This window comes from Diaporthe batatas, assembly GCF_019321695.1.
Source record: "Diaporthe batatas strain CRI 302-4 chromosome Unknown Contig00004, whole genome shotgun sequence".
NCBI classification, from domain to species: domain Eukaryota; kingdom Fungi; phylum Ascomycota; class Sordariomycetes; order Diaporthales; family Diaporthaceae; genus Diaporthe; species Diaporthe batatas.
Window position 1 is genome coordinate 1,473,217 of NW_025408551.1, and position 12,513 is coordinate 1,485,729.

The 12,513-nt window shown below is 58.0% G+C and overlaps 1 protein-coding gene across 1 annotated transcript; it reads right to left on the minus strand.

The window, feature by feature from the left end:
- Nucleotides 1-2,655: 2,655 nt before the first annotated feature.
- Nucleotides 2,656-5,814, minus strand: KVR01_004176 (uncharacterized protein). Its single transcript, XM_044782929.1, has 4 exons — nucleotides 4,892-5,814; nucleotides 4,489-4,735; nucleotides 3,578-4,430; nucleotides 2,656-3,511 (listed from the first exon to the last, which is right to left on the minus strand). Exons 2-4 carry the CDS (start codon nucleotides 4,696-4,698, stop codon nucleotides 3,249-3,251), a joined length of 1,326 nt encoding a protein of 441 aa, XP_044646340.1. The 5' UTR covers nucleotides 4,699-4,735; nucleotides 4,892-5,814; the 3' UTR covers nucleotides 2,656-3,248.
- Between the last annotated feature and the right edge of the window lie 6,699 nt (nucleotides 5,815-12,513).

Below are 12,513 nucleotides of genomic sequence, written 5' to 3' on the forward strand. Positions count from 1 at the left end.
TCCGGGTGACAGCCCCTTCCTACGGCCTAGTCAACCAGTGTTGTCATGGCTGTGATCGGAGTTTCTTTGGAGGGGAGGGGGGCGGTTGAACGCCCTGCCACGCAACCTCTTTGAGGCACATGTAACAACAACGAGTAGCAGCAAAGCGAGAGACAACACGTCGTGCCATGTCGTGTGTGTGTATGTGTGATGAGGCGACCCGGTAGCCCGTGGTCAAGTGCTGTAGCACTGCTGCTTTAACCTCTCATTACCGCTCAGCTCACTCCCTCGGCAGCACATAATTACACGCCGTCACCGCCAGTGCGTGGTGCATTCACTGGGTCCATCCTACGCCCCCAAATTGCTCAGGAGCATGGCAGGTCGCAACGGCACGCCCCTAGTGTCGCATTCTGCACCGCCTACAAGCCCTATGGGCAGCTCTCCCTCTCGATCCACAGGGCTACATTGAGGGAAGGATCCGAGCTTCTACTTTTGGTTTTGGGTCATCCACGGTACTGGTGACGAATCCCAGGCTGCGCGATATCACCTTGGAAGTTGGTGTATCGTGAATACGGCTTGATAGCCGGCACATGTTCATGGGCGTGTCTCTAAATTGCAAGGCGAGAGGAGGCCGCGCCCTCCTGGGAATGCCCCAGTTATGAGCCTGCCACAGCAGCAAGCATCTGGAAGGGGGCGTGTGGAGACGAAAGACGGAGCGAGGGATACGTGAGCATGGGAGAGGCTAAATCGGCTTGCCGCCGTCAAAATCAGCGGGAATGCAAGGGACCTCCTTCCGTTTCGATTTTCTGGGTCCCCGCAAAGTCAGACAAAAAGCGGGCATGAGCTATAGTGGTGATCGGCACACAAGAGCTCGTGGCGCGATTCGATATCGATCGAAAGTACCGAGGTAAGGCAAGCCAGGTCAAGACAAGGAAACAAAGCCACCATCACGTTGTCAAGTCACGCACAAGGGCTCCAGCCCCCAGTCCGACTTGGGTAACTGTGACTGCGAGCCCAACAAACCTACACAACGTCCAAGTGGTTCCGCAACTGTATGGGGGAGCCTGGCTTCCAGGCTCCTCAGACAGGCAGCCAGTGGGGGACGGTTCCAAGGTTGAGCGGGAGGCTAGCAACTAGACATGAACGGCGACCGGTAGATCAAACGCACAAGCCCGAACCAACCCCCCAAGCGTCACCGGCCGCGTCTTTTGCGTAACCTGAAATAGCCATGTGGCTTTCGTCGGAATATAGCATCTGGCCCCGTGCGACAGCCCTGCTGTCTTTCTGCTGCTGCTGCCGCCGGGCCTAAGTTCGACACCGCCCCAGGTCCCCGATGGTGTCCCGCCTTGGGCACTAATCTACCTGTGACGAGGATCCGGCGGGCGGTAAGAACAGCACGGTATGTGGGCATGTGGGTGTAAGTTAGGGGAAGGAGGGCAAGACACGGGGGTAAGGGTGCCAGGGTGAGGAGGTGAAGGATTAGTGGGTGTTTATTCCTCGGCCACCTCTTTCTCTCCCTCCCTCCCTTTTCCCAAGAATTCCAGGGAACAGTAGCCGAGGAAGAAAGGCAAAAGGGGGAAGGGAAAGGGGAGAGAAAAAGGAAGGAGGATAAATGGAAAAGCAAAGATCCCGTTGTCGTGTGCCACGCCCTGGTCGGCCCTCCCCTGCCCCCATGTAAATATGTATGTGCGTATGTATATAACTACGGTATGCACACCCATGCACACCACATACGCAAGGATGCATGTATCTATCTACATTGGGGTCACACAAGGAACTCTGGCCGGCGTCCACGAGGAAGCAGAACAAGACCAGGGCGCGAGGGAGCGGGATCGGAGGGAAAGAGACGGAAGTAGCAGGTACCAGCTGAGAGAAGGAAAAAGGAAAGAAAGAATGCAAAAGAACGAGGTGTGTGTCGAACCACAGCCTTGGCCACAGAGAGATTGTCGTCCGAGACAACTGCCGCATGGCGTTCGCAGGAAGCGTGTGACAAGAGAGAGAAGAGAAGAGCGCAGAGAAGAGAAAGGTTCAAGAGTACAACAATGAAGTAATGCTACAGCTGCTGCTGCTGCTGCCGCCGCCGCCGCCGCCGCCGGGGTGGGAATTGGGCGAGGGAGTCACGCAAGGTTCTTTGCGTCCCGCCTTGCTTTTTTTCCAAATGAGCGAGAACACACAGAGACGGCGAAGGAAAAGAACCCTGGAACCCGGCACCATGGAAAGGTATCGAGGAAAAGCACCCGGGCATGCGGCAGCAGAGACCAAAAGTACCTAGCAACGCACCTGCAGGCGCCGCATGAACCCGCCGCACATGGGGCGAGACAAAGCAAAGAGGAGAGGGATCTCGTGGAGCTAAAAGGCGCCCAGGACGGCGAGCACTCTCACTCTGGCAGTCTAACCCACGCGCGCGTGACCCTTTTTGGTTCTGGGGAGGAGGAGGAGGAGGAGGAGGAGGAGGAGGCGCCGATGATGATGATGGCGGCAGGGGGGTGGGTATACCAAACATACCGCGCGGCGGTTTTGAGACAAGACAGAGACGTCAGTTCGTGATTTTGTCTCTGTGTTACTTGACTACATTGTCTTGGGGCGGTGGGCATCGAAAAGGCGGCGTTGGGCTGGCGTTGGGTTCACAAGAGTCCCACTATCGGGTTGAGGCACATAAAATGGACTGATAATTTGAGCGGTAAGACTGGTATAGTGGCAGTGGTAATATTGTTCATAACTGTTGTGAAATTTTGTGATTCTGCTGCTCCAACTATGCCTGTCCTGTCCTGTAAAATGCTGATGGAGACAAGAGCCCTGAAAGGATAATCCCCGACCATGCGATACTCCTGAGCCAAAGTGATGCCAGAGGTGTCTTCTCTAATCCGAAGAACCCTCTGATTCCGCGTGATGATTTGTACAGATGCCCCCAGATTCTGTCTATTGCAGAAACCACTCCTCCTCCCACCCAGAAATAAACCCTAGAAACAATGTACTCCAGATTTGACCGCCTGATGTCCGAGGCCCCACCCCATGTTGCCCATCCCAACGTATCCCCAGGTGTCGTTGTACCTCCCATGCCGTGAGGAAACCGGGAAATCAAGTAAAGTGCCCCCCCCCCCGGTTGGTAAATATCATTACGTCTTTGCCACCGTATATGGACGATGTGGTCGATAATATGTACAATGCCGCATACAAAGATTCGAAGTGAATCGAAGTGAATAGAATCCCAAATCAAGATCATGCGTGGTAGTACATAATCGTTCGGATCTGAAAACTGCGTGATGGACCTAGTAGCTTCCGCCACGCTTCAGGTGTGGTGGTTGCCTGCGAGCGTCGAGCTCATCGTCAAAGGCGCTGTCGCCGCCATCGCTGATGGTAGGGCTATTTCGGTGCTTGCCATCAACGTCGTAGTCGCCACGCTCGGTCGAAGGAAGGACCTTGCCGTCTTGGCTGCGCCCCGAGGACATGGCATCGGACTCGGCACGGGCGTTGTTGATCATCGCCGGCAGCTGCCTGCGGCGGGCGTTGATGAACCAGTTTGAGATTTGGTCTAGACATGCAAGGTTAGGAAGCTGAACAGGTGAACGAAGTATTCAGAGGCTTCGGGGCGTCTTACTCATTTGTAGGCCAGTCTGGCGCATCAACTCCTGCTTCTCATCCTCGGTCGGGTATGGGTGGTGTAGATGACCGACAAACCAGTTCCTCAACTTGTCTGTCGTCTCCTTTGGCAGGTTACCCCTCCGCTTCCGCTGCTTGTTATCTCCGCTCATGCCCATTCCCAGCTCGCCAAAGCGCATGTACTCTTGGTAGTGAGGACCGTAGCCGACTGCTGAGAAGGGTGTCCTGTCTAGTGGGTGGATCGCGCCCATGGAGAGTGACTGCATGCGTGAGGGGTGGTGGTAACCGTATGCGTAAGGGCTCTGTCGGTACTCCATCCTTGAGTCGGCTGGGTGCATCATGACCTGTCTCGGAGCCTCCTGAAGGTAATCATCGCTAGAGTGACCACGAACTCGTGGCAATGGGGCAGAACCACGCTCCAGGTTCATCGGGGGTGGGAAACTCGGCAGAGTTGGCCGGGGCTCGGGACGCTCAACGTGTTCCATCGCCACCGGTGATGCTCGCATTGCTGGGAGACCATAACTGGGTACGTAAGGGCTCGTCCTGGAACTCGATGGGGCCCAGTGCTCGGCATGTGCCCTGGAGACGGGTGCTGGTGGTGGGGAGGCTTGTCGGAATACTGGCCTCTCTGCTGCTCGTGGGGGGCTGTTGTAGAGCCTGGGTACCCGACTGGCACGCTCCTCCCTCTCATCGTCGATCGACAGGCGCCTCCGCTTGTTCGAGCTGGGCGAGTGCACATATTCTGGCGGTGTCATCACTCCTGTTGCAGGTCCAGTTGGAGAGGTGGCTGATGATGGCGTCCTCCCTGAGGCGTCCTGCGGTCTGATCTGGAGTTGCAGCTCGGGGAAGGCCTGGTGCTGTGGTCAGTCAAATTCTACGACAGCTGACAGACAAGACACCAGAAATTACCTGTCGAATGGATGGGAGAGCGACCCTGTCGGCATCAGACCTTGGCCTGGAGGAGGAGTACTCTGTGGACCGGCCCTCGTCCCAGTAGTCCCGCCTAAAGGGTGCGTGGGGAGTGGGGGTGACCATGGCGATCATCGACATTGTGGGAAGCTGCTCGGTTTGGCGTTGACTAGAATCTTTTTTTGCAGTCCCCGGAGGACTATATTCCATAACCTGCTGGCGTTGGCCCTTGGGATGTGCTCAGCGGCTGCTAAAGTTGAGTTCACTGATTAGCAGGTTCTCGTGTGAGATTTTCTAGACGGGGGCAGCCACCCAGCCAGCCACAGCCAGCCAACCAGGGAGGAAGACCCAGGTCGGAAGTCTATGTCTGGCCCTGCCACCGCGTAAGCTGCAGGTGTCTTACCTCAGACAAGCCCGGATCAGATCACGAGTTTGGGCTGCAGAACAGGAGGCTCCAAGGTGGTGTGATGGTGGTTCCGAGAAGACTGGAATAGACGGCCGGGTGGTTGGATGGTTGGTTGGTGAGTTTGAGCGAGATTGCAGGGTGGTGAGTGAGAGAGAGGGTAAGACGCAGTCCAGGTCGACAATGTTTCTCTCGAATGGTCAGGTGTGGGTGGGGAGAGAGGGTGAATTGTAAATAGAAGAATATGACCAGTAACAGGCAGGGTGGGACGGGAGGCAGATATGAATCCTTTTGTAGGACACCAAGTGCCGTAGCGTCATGAACTCGTGAGTAAGGTACTAATAAGGGACGAGTGTACGGAGTACAAGAGTCGGTCGAAGGCGCCAATGTAACGGACGAACGCACAGGAGGGTTGTGCCTAAAGGGGTAATAGCTGAGAGTCGCGGGAAGTGGACTGGGGTGGGCGGATGGGCGGGCTGGGGTGTGGGAGTCGCAGGTGTCGGAAGCTGAGATGAATCTTCAACGAGCAGCAGGACCAGCACACTGTGAAACTGACAGGTGCTTAGCTCTGGGCCTGATGTATATTGTATATTGTACGGCACCAGGACGGTACTGTGTATGTATGTTGTATGTTGTACCCCTCGGGTCTTGCTCTCGTTCTTGTCCTTGTCACAAGGAGGTAGGGGATGCTGTGGGGGTGGGAGAGGAAGGGGTGGTGGGAGGGTGAGGCAGGCGCCAGGTACCGGACGGGAGGATTAAACAATGGGAGGAGGGAAACAATTTAAGAGCAAGGTACTGCGTAGAGTAATAAGGTGTTGAAGATGGCCATGTATGATCCCAGCACGTCGAGATGCTGGGTGTGTGGAGAGGTGCAGAGGTGCCGTTGACTGGAGGGACTAAGCCTGAAAAAGCCCAGACATGCGAGACATGGGTATGGATGACAAGAGCACCCACCGGTGCTGCAACTGGTCGCTGCGTGCTGCTGCATGCACGTAAAAAGGTACAAAGTACATCTGGGAGGTGCCAGGCCGGGGCCCAGGAGAGAAAGTGGGTCATGTCAGTGCTACCTTCCCGGGCTCCGTTGCATGGGAAGGGGGGGCCTGGGGGGCCGTGGAGGGTGCGAGGGTATCAGAGCCCACCCCAGGGATCCCCATGGCAGCAGACCCGCTGCGGACCTGCCATTGACCTTGGTGGCGTCCGTCCCTTTGCCGGGCTGCGTCGTGCCAGGTGCAGGGCTCGTGGGTGGGGCTGGGATGGGACGGATGGAGAAGGAGACAGGCCTGAAGGGGGAGGAGGAGCCCGGGTCAGGGGCCCGACGATGATGGGAAAGCGCCAGAGTGCCAGAAGTGCCAGAGTGCGTCCAGCCAGCCAGCCAGCCAGCCAGCCAGGCCAGACCTGCCCCAGAGGGGCGATCCGCAGGCACGGGTTGTAGTGTAGATGGATGGACACGCACGGCACTTGGCGAGGATCCCGAGCAAAAGCAGCGTGTGGTCGCCATCCGCCTCTGAGCAGTGTCTTTCTCTGCTGCATTCTGTCCCCGATCCGGGCCTACGGTAATTAGGCCCTCTGGCCTGTCTAGCCCCTGGCACTTGACTGACACACCGACACGACGAGACTGGACAAGAGACAAGACATCTGGACACAGACAGACAGACAGACAGACAGATCCGTCCCGAGGGGCTAAGCTAGACTAGACTGGACTAGGCTTGGAGACGACGACCGGGAGCAACGGCAGCGAGAAAGACGTTTGATGGGGCTAAAGTAGCCTGAGTAGGTAGCGCAGAGATCCGTCGAGGCTGCTACCGCAGATGCTACCGTAGATACATGTCATGATGTGGTCAAGGCGTCGGCGCTTGCTGTTTAGCAGAAACGGGAGCAGGCTGGGCGCGGGCGGGAGGAGGACCAGAAATGCAAATACAAATTCAAATAGTGCGGACACGATCCAAGTGCAAACCCAAGTGCAAGTGCAAGTGCAAGTGCAAGTCTAAGTGCAAATGCAAATGCAAATGGAAATGGAAAAGTTACTAAAATCCCATGCTGCATCCGCCCACACATGCCCGCACCCAAGCCCGCGCCCAGCACGGTAACTGACTAGCCGCGGGCCTCTGCACGCTCGCCTTTTACGTAGGCAGACATGACAATGAGTGCTTACTCCGTATGTGGGTGTGCTATGCCATGCATGTGGTCGGTCCGTCTGGCCTCGCCTGGCCTGGCCTCGGTTAGACGTTGGCACAGTGAGGCTGAGGCCGTGTGCACTGTACGAGTCGAGGTATCTCACGTCCTCGGGAGGCTGATGGGGGAGGCCAGGTGTGGCAGGAGCGTGCATGTACTCCGTAGTCTATGTCCAGATCTACCATCATGTGCGTCTATCTGCGTCTATCTGCTGCCCCTGCAAATCGACTGTTTGAATTTCCACACCACTCCCGCTGTCCAGGTCGTCATGGCCGTCCATCGACGTCGATCCCGTAATATTAGTCTGGATCTCTGCCTTATTAGCGATTAAATTACCCGATGGATCTGGCTTGATTGGAGATTCCACCGCCCAGACTGCGGGATACACCCACCCATCGTCATCTGCCCTTGCACATAGCACAGTCGTCCGCGAACCATCCTCCCTGCCGCCCACACCCATTCATCCATCCATCCACCCACCCACCCCATATGCGAGTAAGTTGATTGCGTACAGGATGGCATGTGTGAGTGAGAGTGTGTGAGTATGCGCTCCGTACATAGGCTGGTCGTACACACACACAATCCCTCTCACTCGCACTCACGCGCTCCACGTTATGACTTCCGTTTCCCGCCTGGTGCAGCTGTGGCTGGTGCACCTCAAGGCCGATGACTTTCGGCCACCTCTAGCGTGCACTGTGCCTTGTGTCCGTCTGTGTGGTAGTGTGGGCAGGCTGGTCCTGTGCCCTTCCAGCCTTCCAGCCTTCCCGACCCGGCCCTTGGGGAACGGGCCTGCGTACCAGCACCTCGGTTTTGCCGTCTGCCCTTTGACCTCGCTGTGCCCGTTCTAAACCCTGGGCTGGCTTGTGGATCCCGCCTTCTAGCCTGCCGCCTACTGTGGTACCTCGCCGGCTTTTTCGACGTGCAGCTTCCAGTGCTGACGTCGAAGCGTGGTGGCTTTCGAAGTGCCTTTTTCCGGCCGCCATGACACACCGATGATGATGATGATGATGGCTCCCCATCCGCATCTCGCATCTTGCAACGCTACACTGGGTTGGTTGCCTTCTACCCGCACCCGCACCCGCGCCCGGGCTCGTCACGCAACCCACGCAACCACGCTCCCTCCGCCTGGGCCGCGGACGAGGCAACAACCGAGACCATCGGGGGGCGTGATGCTTTACCGTCATATGCTTCCGCCAAGGGTCTTGCGGTGAAACCATGCAGACGGCAAACAATGACAGCTCTCGCAAGCTCGACCGAATGATTCCTGAGCTGCGTGGTCATGATCCTGCCTCACGCCTCTTCGTCCCAAATACTCACACACGAGGTCAAGTTTCCTGCAACGGCGGCCTGTGTTGGTACCGAGTCGTGGGCTCTACCAGGTGTTGCCCATGGCCGGGCCTGAGCTGCCAGCCTGCCAGCCTGCCAGCCTGGGTAGGGGTGTGTACTCGGTACAGTACAGGCGGAGTCGGGGCCCCTACCCTTTGTTTCGTTTGTCAGCAGACACCGTCTCATCGTACAGCCAATCGCTCAGCAACACCGCCAACGTCAGATCAGCCTAAACATTTGGGAAGAACACAAGAGGCGCGTGCTGCGAACAGTTCAAACATCAGCCCGGTTAGCTTCTAGATGACACTCGACGTCAGATTCATCTGTTCTGCCATCCTGCAGAACAGGGGGTTCGAAACGTTGACGTGTGTCGCTTCACGCCTGACAGCACGCCACTCGGTGCCATTACCAAGATGGTCAACGTCTTTCGGCCCATGACAGCGAGGCGTGACGGCGCAGAAACACCACTGATTGACCCAGAATGCATGCAACACCACAAGCTAGCCCCATGGCGGCCGTGGTCAATGATGTCGACGCTGGCGGCGAGTCCACGGCGCCCAGCCAACGGGGTAATCAATCTCGCATTGTCGCTGCGGTAGCCGAGCCGCCGGCCACCCGCCCATCGCTGGACAAGAAAGACACCCACCCGGTCTAAAGATAGGGGCAGTCTACCCCGAGTCCATGGAAGCTCAACCGCCACTGACATGTTGGGAACCAGGGTCCACCAGCTGGGGATCTCAAAGTTTATTGGGATGCCAAGCGGACGCCCCCGAAACTGCCAAAGCCAAAACTTGGATCGAATTTACAGAGCTTACGCGGTGACGCCCACACTGACTAGCAGAGGCCGAAATGAGGAAACTCGCCCGCATTCGCCGCTCCTGTTTGAGTGTTGGTCCCGAAGGAGGAGTGATGGCAGCAGCAGCAGCCGCAGCAGCAGCATCAGCATAATAAACAGCAAGGCCGACGGGCCAGCACAGGTGTGACGGCAATGGACCCAAGGCCCCGTCCACTAACCACCCGGCACCCACCACCCTCCGAAGGGCAGGATGGAACAGTTGGCGGCCATCGGCCAGGGCACGGCTGTCATGCAGACAAGGGCCTGCCAAGGAGGGCTCACCAGCACGTGATAGCCGAGATCTGGAATGTTGATCTCAAACCTAATGCCCAAGCCTTTTGACAGATGATGGGATGTGTCAAAATCGCGGCGTGAGCCTCGATTCCGACCACGGGCGGCTGCGATTGGAGAGCGCCCAGGCGTGCTGCGCCGCAGTCGACTTGTCAAGAACCAGACGTGGTGCTGGGATGCCCGGGGGCAGATGCGATTGGCTCAGGCTGCAGATCTGCCGGGAAGGACGATATTTACGGGCGATCTGGCATGACAGGCTCGCTGTCAGTTGACAAGCGCAGGCTTGCGATTGGGCTCGCTTGCACTGTCATCCGGTTTCTGGCCAGCCTGGAGGTGGGTGGGGGTGTGGGAGGCAGGGGGTCGGAGCGTGCAAGGGGGTGTGGGGTGGAACGCCCAGGGCTGGCAGGCTGGCAGGCTGGCAGGGAGGGTGCCTCTCTCTCTCTCGGTGTCTCTCTCCTCCTGGCAGCCCTGACAGCCTGGCAGCCTGGCAGCCTGGCAGCAGGGCCTGACAGGGAGTGGGCGGTGGGTGCAGCCGATGAAGATCCGTTTTCCAACCTCCTGTCATTTGCGCGGCTTGACGTCTGATGGACCAGGGCCTGCCCCGGTTCGCCCCCGAACCTGGGATGTCCTGGGCGCCCACCCGCCTGCCAGCCAGCCTGCTAGCCCGCGATGGTTTCGTCCTAGCTAAGCATCCCGCACCATCCATGTGCACGACCGCGAGCCTCGAGCCCTTTGTTCCCGATCCCGTTCCCTTCGGGGATCTGTGTTACCCAAGAACCAGTCAAGCGCCTCCCCGGACCGGCCGTCGACCAGTCGCTCACCAAGGTTCAAACTATCTTTCTGACATGCTTCCCGAAAGCCAAAAGGAAAAATCAAAAAAAGAAGAAGAAAAGAAAAGCCAGTGCCACCCCGTTCTGCCCGTCCGCGTTCCAGCCTACCACACTAGATCAGACAGACGACGGGTTCCTCGCGGTGCAAGCCTCTTTGGTGAGGGACATAATGTGGCCTGCTATGCCATTGCGGACGGTGCAGTGACTGACTTGGCTGCATCCGTCACCAGAGTGGGCACGCACAATACCTTCCTCAACAAGGGCACATGTGCACACCTCCTCTTCCGCACGCACTCCCCTCTTGCTCGTGTTCGTGTTTGCCTCGACCCTCAAAACCTCCTTGCCTCCCTACCACCACCCACATCTGCTGCGAGTAACGGGCAGGCTGCTGCGACATTTACAATGAATCGCTAGCCACTGCAACATTACTCATCAGGGGGGCCCCCGAGCTAGGGAGCACCTCGGTCCTTCAACACTGGGACTGATGATCTGCGCACTCCACAGCCAACTACTGGCTAGTCCTGCTCTCCTCAAGTCACGGGCGTGGCGGGTGATGACACTGTTGACTGCATGCTGCTCCCTAATGGTAGAAGACCACCATCATGTCGTCCTGTCGGCAAGTCTCTCGGGTCTTGGGCGGTCTTGGGGGTCGCCGGCCGTCGCAGGCTGGCAGGCAGGCAGTTGTCAGGGACGGCTCCGCTACTGTACTCCGTAGCTTCCCGTCATTGTTCCCCATCCTCTGTATCCAAGATTTGACGTCTACATGACTCGCTACCGGCATGGGACCTCGCCTCCTCTTTCAGCCCCATCGTCAGAGCCTACCACGGTAGGAGCTAGGTGCATGTCCTTCTCTCGGGTTTGACACGTCAGACAGCACAATGACGGGAACAGCCTAGAGTCTACTGTACTACACGTGTAGTATTGACTCCCCTACAGTTCTGGCATGTGCAACTTGTCAGTTGTCTGCTCCCCTGGAGCGGCTTTGCCCCACTGGAGAGAGGGACCTGGCTGCAATTACGTAACATGCGCGCGTCTGTGAGGAGTGGGGAGTGGTCCACTACTCCGTACTGGTCCACTACTCCGTATTTTGTACTCCGTGCCCGTCCTCAGTACACAATTCATCCCCAACAGACGGCCAGGCACGGGTGAAAGAGGGCATCCAAGACGAACAGGGAAGGAGGCACAGCAGCCAGGCTGTCTCGTGGCTTCCCGATTCCCCGTCCGTCACCCGCCCGCCATTTTCCATGCCAACTGTACTTTGTGCAGGCTGTCCGTCAACTTGGGAATTCCTTCACCGAGATTGGAACTCCTCTTTATCCACCTCCCCGTGCACCCTCCACCCCCACCCCCCGGCCCCCGGCCCCCCGGTCCAGATCCTACAGGACCTCGCTCCGTCGCTGCTGTTTGCTTGGCCGGGCGACCGCGAAATTCACACAACGTCGTCTCCTTCCCTCCTCCCCCCCCTGGGCTTCAGCAGTAAACCAGAGACGATGTGACGAGAACCGAGATATGGATAATCGGGGCCCGGCCCTCTGTTCCATGTCTCACCCAAGATTCGAGCCTTCCGTGCCTGGACTCGGGAACGCCATCGCATCCCCAAGTCTCCCTCCCTTGCTACACGTCCCCCGCCGCGTCCATTGTGGTGACGGAGGACAAGCCTCGTCCAAGCTCGTCAAGTCAGGCCCCTGGGTTGGTTGCTCTGGCCCCATCCCATGCGAGCCTGCGACTCTGCGACCCTGGTTCCGGTCCGGTCCTCGTCACCTTGCACAATTGACCTTCTCCCAGGACCGATTACAGTTGAACAAGCTACCGCGGACATTATACAAACACTCACTGTCCTTTGCCAGGAGAGCCCTGCTGCCCGCCATCACCTGGCATCGGCGACTTGGCCCTCTGCCTGCCACCCTCTCTCTCCCGTGGTGCAGTTCGGAACAAGGCGTCGCGGGAGGGCTACGACGCCGGTACGTACTACCTAGCAATTGGGTCCTGTCAATCTCGGTAATCTACTAGAGGCGGGCCCGGCCACGGAACCACTGTGTCGGTCGACGGGACGAGTGGTTCACCACCTGCGGTTACCCGCCCAGAGAGATAATTGCCTCAGTTTTGCGGCCAGCCGCAGGCAGCCAGGGGAGCTAGGCGGGCCTGAATGCGGGCCCAAGCACGCACCC